This window comes from Anneissia japonica, unplaced genomic scaffold, assembly GCF_011630105.1.
Source record: "Anneissia japonica isolate Jap-2015-1 unplaced genomic scaffold, ASM1163010v1 scaffold263_len647688_cov178, whole genome shotgun sequence".
Lineage (NCBI taxonomy): Eukaryota > Metazoa > Echinodermata > Crinoidea > Comatulida > Comatulidae > Anneissia > Anneissia japonica.
Genome location: NW_022734777.1, coordinates 24,541 through 33,431, shown reverse-complemented (window position 1 = coordinate 33,431; position 8,891 = coordinate 24,541). Strand labels below are relative to the sequence as shown.

At 33.6% G+C, this 8,891-nt stretch overlaps 1 protein-coding gene across 1 annotated transcript in view; it reads left to right on the top strand.

Moving 5' to 3' along the window:
• Window positions 1-531: 531 nt before the first annotated feature.
• LOC117116451 overlaps window positions 532-8,891 on the top strand; it is a gene marked incomplete at its 3' end in the record, with an annotated part of 31,062 nt that continues 22,702 nt past the window's right edge. Inside the window, exons 1-5 of the mRNA XM_033260495.1 lie at window positions 532-543; window positions 4,822-4,845; window positions 5,636-6,154; window positions 7,208-7,606; window positions 7,794-8,324. Coding sequence (XP_033116386.1) covers window positions 4,836-4,845; window positions 5,636-6,154; window positions 7,208-7,606; window positions 7,794-8,324 — 1,459 coding nt within the window. The remainder of the gene's footprint in view (window positions 544-4,821; window positions 4,846-5,635; window positions 6,155-7,207; window positions 7,607-7,793; window positions 8,325-8,891) is intronic.

Genomic DNA, 8,891 nt, shown 5'->3' with positions numbered 1-8,891 from the left:
AAAGACTATAGATTCATAATGTGCTTAGAGTAGGAGAGAAGATGGAAAGAAAAAAGATGGGTAGAAAAGAAAGCAGAATAAAAGAAGGAAGGAAAAGAGTGAAAAGAAGAAAGACAATCGGACACAAGACAGTAGAAAAGGCATGAAGAGAGAGTGAGGGAATAATGAGAATAAGATCTGAGGGAGTTGGTAGATTTTTGGTGTCAAAAACACAAATCTACCTAATACCAAGTAAGTTGGTCCAAAGACTTATTTACATTGGGGTCTTTTTTTTTAGTTGAATATATTTAATGAAAGCGTATGGATTGGATCCAGCTATGACAATGAAAATGAGTGCTGACTTTGTAATGTATAACAATTCACTATCATTGAATAGTTCTCAGCCTCTATTTTCAAAAAGTCATGGTTGATAGCATACACAAAGAAATTAGCCCATACTAGGTCACATGACTAAAAGTACTGTAAACCATTTAAACACCAATTTCCTGATTGGAGACACTTCACAAAACTGTTTTACTCCACTGAAACACCCAAGAATTTAAGGTAAATATTTTATTCACCTATGTTTTTTAGCCAATGAATTAATCATTCAGAAATAATTGTAAATACTGAATCAAATTATAGTATGAGTATAGTACCATTAAGGAAGTCCCAGCATATTAATATATTCCTCAAATTTAGAAAATGTTGCTAGATTATATAAGATAAGCACAAGTCGAAATCCAACAGCAATTCCACCGCCATCTTTGTCATTTGCACAAGGAGAGTTATGAAAGTTAATCCAGGGGAAGTGCATTTGCAACAGGCTCATTCCACCCCAGTAGCTAGGGGCCAAGTACTAGAAGGGCCACACCCAAATCAGTCTTATAACAGTTGAAGCTGAACTTTAGAGTTTTAATTAAAAATATTGCTGATGTTCAGTTTTAAATAGGAACGGCAAATACCACCACCTTGGCCCCACCATGGTTGGGACTGCGACAAGAAAAAACTGGGTGGGATAGGCAAATAACATTGTGAGTTGCAGTGATGACGTTACGATTGACTTATAAAAATCATTATTGACAATAAAAACGTTTAACCTCTATACCTATGATAATTCATTCAAAATATCTATAATTCCATATGAATATGGGAATGACTAAATATCAAAGAGGTTTACCTGTGGGTGGATCGGGGTTGGGGTGGGAAGGAAATGCACGGTGGTGACACATGGTGGCTTATAGTCTATGTGAAAAAGAAAAGAATACAATTCAAACTTATTGAAATTATGAGCACTGTATTGGAATAGTATCAAATATTTTTGACAAAAGAAAAATATAATGGAGTTGAAGATAAATGATTTAATATGGTAAACCTTTGCTTTTGGTTGCATACTGAAATAAATTGGTATAAAAGAAAATTTCTTAAATTTATTTTCTTCAATGCAGACATTTATATAATAAGTGATAATGCTGAGTGGGAGAATACAACAATACTTGAGTTGCAGAAAAAGAGACCAGGCATACAGTGTATTAGCAGAAATGATTGGATTCCTGGAAGATACCAACTTGAGAATTTGGTTGAACCAGTGAGTTTTTGCAAAATAGTGGTGGTTGGGTTTACCGCATCATCATCAACTGGCAGTCCAAATTATCTGGCACAAACAGTTGTTCAAGAAATGTTGCAGAACAATAATATCGATGAGGGGAAACTTATTCCTGTGAGGATATCAAAAGATGCTAAGATACCAACATGTCTTAATGTGTTAACTCCAGCAAATGGTTGGGAAGATAATGTGTATGAAAAGCTGTCTCTTATACACATCTAGATGTGTATAAGATATGAGTATAGTACCATTGAGGAAGTCCCAGCATATTAATATATTCCTCAAATTTTGAAAATGTTGCTAGATTATATAAGATAAGCACAAGTCGAAATCCAACAGCAATTCCACCGCCATCTTTGTCATTTGCACAAGGAGAGTTATGAAAGTGAATCCAAGGGAAGTGCATTTGCAACAGGCTCATATCCACCCCAGTAGCTAGGGGCCAAGTACTAGAAGGGCCACACCCACATCAGTCTTATAACAGTTGAAGCTGAACTTTAGTTTTAATTAAAAGTATTGCTGATGTTCAGTTTTAAATAGGATGAACGGCAAATACATACCACCACCTCGGCCCCACCATGGTTGGGACTGCGACAAGAAAAAATCAATGATATAACAACACTTGCCCAGGATTTTTCATTCTCAGACTTAAATTATTTGACATGACATTCTTCAATTTTTTAAATCAAATACATTTTTGTGCATTTTGGGGAACACATGGAATGGTACATACCTGGCATGCCAAAACTCTTAGCAACCACCATGACCCCATAATCCCCTTAATCAGTCGAGATTTCTGAATCATATTTAATTGGCACGAACTTCAGGTCATGGTTAAATGTTATGTACTATAATTTCCTGTACGCGCGTCATAACGCGCGCGTACGTGTACGTCAAAATTAAAATATGTTTTATATCATGCCTTTTTTTAATCAGTTATAGCTCCTTAGGATGAAAAGTGACCCCCAATTTTTATTACATATTCTGAAAGCGCATGAGCTGTAGATAGAATTTTATATATCATAATAGCTGATCAGACATTGTGACGTCATCATATTGCCATCTGAAATCAAAAAACTTAATTTTTATATATGATAAATATTATGAATGATAATTACTCCCTCACTAATAAGCGTTTGTCAATGAAAGTTGATACATATATATCTCATATCAGGAGACAACAGTGACATTAAGATGCGCACGTGCGTCATGACGTGCGGGTACGTATGAGTAAATCTTTTAAAATGCTCCAAATTCTTTTTTAACAAACTAAATTAGCGTATTTTGCCATTATCCAGCATTTAAATTTTATTCAATCTGCACCGCGCACACTTCCTCATGGGTCAAAGTGCGACGGATCACCTAACTCGTCCTCAGTGACGATTTAAAATCTAGTTTATTTATGGATTTAATTCTTGCTATTATACAGTATTTAAATATTTGAAGATTTAAAATTATACAGTATTTAAATATTTGAAGATTTAAAATAAAATCATTTTTATTACGTAATTTTAACGTTGGGCCCATTTTTCCTTCCTGTCATTTGGGGCCATTTTTACCAGGGTCATTCTTACCATTCTTATCTCATATCAGGAGACAACATTCTGTGACATAAACATGTGCATGTGCGTCATGACGTGAACATACGCGTGAGTAAATCTTTTAAAATGGTCCAAATTCTTTTTCAAAAAAATTGATTTAGCGTATATTTAAGCCATTTTCAGCATTTAAATATTGTTCAACCAGCACCGCGCACACTTCCTCGCGGGTTGAAGTGCAGCTCGCGGGTTGAGGTGCAGCGGATCACCTAACTCGTTCTCAGTGACGAGTTCAAATCTAGTGTAATTTATGATGGAATTAGGCCTTTAATTTATTCAAAATCTTCTATTTATTGATTCATTTTCTCTTTTGTAATTCCAACAAAAATTCTTCTTTTTCTTTATGTGATTTTTTTTTGTATCTAAAAAAATGTGGAAATACTGTCCTGTTTTTAAATACTAATTTTGACCAGCTTAAAAACAGGAATGGAAAAAAAGAGATCAATAGATAAATGAAGGGGAAGGAATTTGAAAGGAGGAGAAAAAGTAGATAAAAAAGGAGGAGAATAGAACACATAATAGTAGAGAAGGTATGAAGAGAGAGGGAAAAAGAATAAAGCATCAAAAGGATTTGGTAGATTAATTTTCTTTCGGTGTCAAAAACATAATCCAAATAATAATAACCCAGCAAAGGTAGTCCAGAAGACTTATTTTCAATGGGGTTTTTTTTGTTAGTTGAATTGAGATATTGAGAGCTTCTACATTCTAGTGCAAAAAATTTGGATTGGTATTCAGAGATTACAATGACTGAGTGCTGTTTGTAATAAATTATGTAATCAATACATAACAATATACGTACTATTGAATTGTTCTCTCTCTCTCTGTTTAAAGTCATGGTTGACAGCACACAGTGGTTGTAACACAAAGAGTTACCATACCAACGCAAAGAAAGTAGTCTATACCAGGTTACAATAAGAACGACACAGTAAACCATCAATACCCATTTCCTGATTGGAGACAATTCACACATGTACATCACTGAAAAAACCCAAGAATTTAAGGTAAATTTTTCATGAATTGATGTTGTTTAATATAATAGAACTAATGTGCATAATGATTTAGACATTGAAAATACTGAATCAAAATATTATTGATCTGAGTACAACATCATTGCCTCAAGAGACAATGAGCTACAGTATATTTTAGGAGGCAAATGCTTACTGTGCATATATATGCTAACAGCTTGCCAATAGACTACTGTACAACTGAAATGACCAATAAATTAGCTCCACTATTATAGCCTAAACAAATACGATTGAAATATCTGCATTGCCACAGGGATAATTTTAAATACTAAATCTGAAATTTGTGAAAGGAAATTTAAAAAAAATGTATGTAAACTTTACAGCTGGGGGGGTGGGGGGAATATTCAGACAATGCAGGGTTTTATATAGATCTGCAAAAAACAGCTCATTTATTAAAAATGGACTCATAGATTTTTATTCTAAAAAAGTTTGATACTTAGTATATCTAACCCCTGGCTCATAGAGCATGCTAAATAAAAATCATTATTTGTATATTTACTACCTTTTTATCTGTCATAAAAGCATAATGAACAATAATTAATAATTACATTATTATGATTATTTATCCATTAAAAAGTATTAAATAATCATTTTAATTATTTAAAATTCACAGGATTTTATGTCAAGATGGCTACCAGTAAGTTGAATCAGTTTTTACAAAATGTTGACAAGGGGGTGTTTTGAGTTCAAAATCCAAGATCCCTCAACTTCTTCCATAGTTTCTGTTTGGGATGCCTGGAAGATGGGTTAAGACTAAAAGAAAGATGATTTGCATTTTGAGGAGAAATTAAAATTATTGTCATTGTCTGTGAAAGGATATATAAATGTTTTGTTATTTTTGGTTGGCAGGCTCTTTTATATTTAGACTGCAGCATATTGCCCTTACCATTTAAATTCTATGCAACTGACCACTAGTTTTGGGACAGGCTTTCTAGACTGTTAGTTAGTTGCAGTTCTAGAGATCATCTTGATTCTATGTTTGTGTTAGTTTTTTTCTCTCATGATTAATTCAATTTATTTTTTGGTTGGCCCTACCCAGTGGGGTATCTAGGGTGTGCGCAGGGGTGCACGTCCCCCCAAAAAAGTTACTCGCGCACCCCCAGTTTCCACCCATTCGAAAAATCATGGTCAAGTAGTTAAAAATCACCTAAAATTACCTTATTTTGCGAATTTGCGACCCTCCACTGATAATCATGCCCCACACTTCACCTTCACGTCCCCCAATCTGCACCCCCATTTCTAGACTTCTAGATATGCCACTAGCCCCATCCATTTTTCTAATTACTGTTTAATTGGTTATTAGATCAAATTCAATAATGGAAAGAAAGAAATTTCTTTGAAATAATTATTAATTTACTATAAAGGGTATTAATATGTAATGAACCAACTACATCAGTTATGATATCTCTATTTTGTTAATTTCATAGAAATCACTGATGATGCTTTCAGAAAGCTGTTGTCAGATATTTCAAAATGGTATGATCAACGTGAATACACAAATATGCTGAAAGTATTGTACAGAGATCTTTTGAAAAACAATTATGAGTTGAATAAGGCTACAAAGGTGATGGAATTAATGGATATGTTAACTGCTTCTGGACATCTTCACTCAGCTAATCTCAATGTTCTCTATGATACCATAAACATAACAGAGCAAAAAGGGATCAAAGAGATACTGCCAGTATTTCAAAATGTTGAAGGTGTAAAAATCTCAAAATTCACACATCACAGACAAAAAGTTATGAAACTTGGAATGGTACTGATTGGTGAAGATGTAAATAAGATCAGTGCATTATATAACAATCCAGTAAAGGAATATGCAGACACATGGAGTTTGATTATGGATCTGGAGCGCAACAGGGTAATTTGTGAAGGAAAAATGGAAGCCTTCATTGAAGAACTATATTCCCTTAAACTCCAAGATGCTGTGGAAGCTTTAACAGAAGGTATTCAAGTTAATTGCTGTTTTTATATCAAATTAATATTGTTATCTGGTGTGGCTATATACATACAGTCCATCATGCATCAGCGGTTATTTCAAGTTATTCATTAATGTTTTGAAATTGACTACATTTATTGCAGTTTCAGTGCAAGGTGGCAGAATTCCATTTTTGGATAGATCTAGGGCAGGGGTTCTCAACTGGCGGCCCGTGGGCCATCTCCGGCCCGCTAAAGCCTGTAATATGCGGCCTGCGAGGAAAATAATATTATTATCGCATTCTGTTTTGCTGAATAGGCCTATATACCACCCTACAAATTGTAGCAAATATAATCAATCAAATCCGAAGAACTATTGCAGCAAAGAGATATTGTATATATATATAACATTTTGACTTTTTGATTACAGCAAACACAGAGTAAATTCTTAGGTTTATGTCAAGATGCCCCATATGAGCATCTAGTGGTTTAATATTTTTTTTAAATTTCTAATTTGGGAAGGGAACATCCCCTCCCAAACCCTCTTCTTGCCCTTGCCCTTGAAATTTATTCAATGAACAAATTTGGCCCTTATTGTGATATAGCTTTTTTTTGCTTTGACTACTTTAAATAAAATACATTAAAGACTGTTAAAGTTTTATTTTTCTATGGTACAGTATTACACAGTGATCACAGAGATTATTATAGATCTCTATGATTGCCAAAAATTGCTAATAAAAGATCTTGAGAAATGTGTACCCTCTTCATTTTTAGTATAATGAGTCATACTGATGAATTTTACTATTTAAGTGTGTCATCTCTGGCCATCTAGATGGAGGCCTACTATTTCCTTAATTTTTTGCACCTCAACCCCAACCAAGATGAGGTTTCATTGGGTGTTGACTCAAGAAATAGATATTATTATATTATTAAATTGCTTTATGAGATGGACAGTAAATCTTCCATTCATTGCAGTGGCTATGCTTTAAGGTGTAATAATCTATGCTAGATGTAATAAATTATATGCTAGATTGTTTAATAATTATTTATTTAATATATATCATTTTATCTTTTATTTTAAGAAATTGCTGTAAAAGTAATTCAGAAACGCAGAGGAGAATCTTCCGATTCTAAAAAGTATGCTCTTGATTTGTTAGATGACCTTGATGAACATAAAGACTCCTTAACCTTAAAGGATACACCAGAATTCTTAAAAAAGTTTGAGAAACTTATTATCTATTACAAACGTTGGGGTCTAAAATTAACCAACGTTGGGAATGGATCAATAGTATTTTATCTATCAACAAATGATCCTAATGCTTTGATGAGTCTATGGAAAATACATTCTAGCGGAAAGCTCATCAAAGATTTGGCACAAATATTAGTCCCAGAGGAACATCAACAGGAGTTCATAGATGAATGGATGACATCCATCGATGAAAATAAATACAAAGAGGTGCTCTGTAAACTGAAAGGAAAAGGTGAGAAAATATGAAAAATTAATTAACGCCATTGGATTTAAATGTTTATCTTGTTTTATTAGATGAAATAAATATGGTATGAAAGAAATTTTCTTTTAAATAACTTTCAATTTACTGTGAATAAAAGTTATTTTGTAATGAACCAACTACATCAGTTATGAAGAATCTCTATTTGATAATTTTATAGGAACTACTGATGATTCCTTCAAACAGCTGTTGTCAGTTATTTCAGAATGGTATGACCAGCGTGGATACATCAATATGCTGAAAGTTTTGTACAGAGATCTCTTGAAAGACAATTATGAGTTGAATAGGGCTGCCAATGTGATGAACCTAATGAATTTGTTGATTGCTTCTGGACATCTAGACTCAACATATTTCAATCTTCTATATGATACCATAAACATAACAGAGCAATATGGCTTGGAAAGAAGGATCAAAGAAATACTGCCAGAATTTCAAAATGTTAGCGATGTAGAAATCACAGAAATCACGTATCACAGACAAAAAGTTATGAAGCTTGGAATGGTACTGATTGATGAAGATTTAAAAAAGATCAGTGGATTGTATAAAGAACCGGTAAAGGAATATGCAGACACGTGGAGTTTGATTATGGATCTAGAGCAGAAAGGGGTGATTTGTGAAAGAAAAATGGATGCCTTCATTGAAAATCTGAACACCCTTAAACTCCAACACGCTGTGGAAGCTTTAACTGAAGGTATGCAATTTATGAATGCCAGAGAAAGCAATGCAACTTGATTTAAACTATCACCAGGGGATGTAGAGTTCTTCAATCCCTCAACTTACTACCATTAAAAAAATATACAGTATGATTAAATTTTGTCAGAAATGTCAATTAGGAATTAGTGAGCCTTCAATCATTTAATAATCTTGTTAAATATCCAATGGTGGACCTAAAAGTTGAATAGGGTGGCTAGCAATCTTCAATTACCTTTCCTGAATAAAATACTGTCAGGCTAAGTAGGGGTCCCAATTCTCCCAGAACTCGTAGGAGCATTCCCCTTGTTAAAGGGGGTTCGGTGGAACCCCAAGCAACCCCTGGCTACGGGCCAGAAAGGTTGGGGTGGGTGGTACAGCGGCTAGGTCCACTAATTTTTTTTTTTTAAGTGCCACTGAATGCATTGCAAAAACATTATTTATTAGATATTATACACAGTATGTCCGGAAAAATGAACAATTACATAATACATTGACATAAAATTTAATTTTAAATTTATAACCCATACTGGTATATATATATATATATATATATATATATATATAT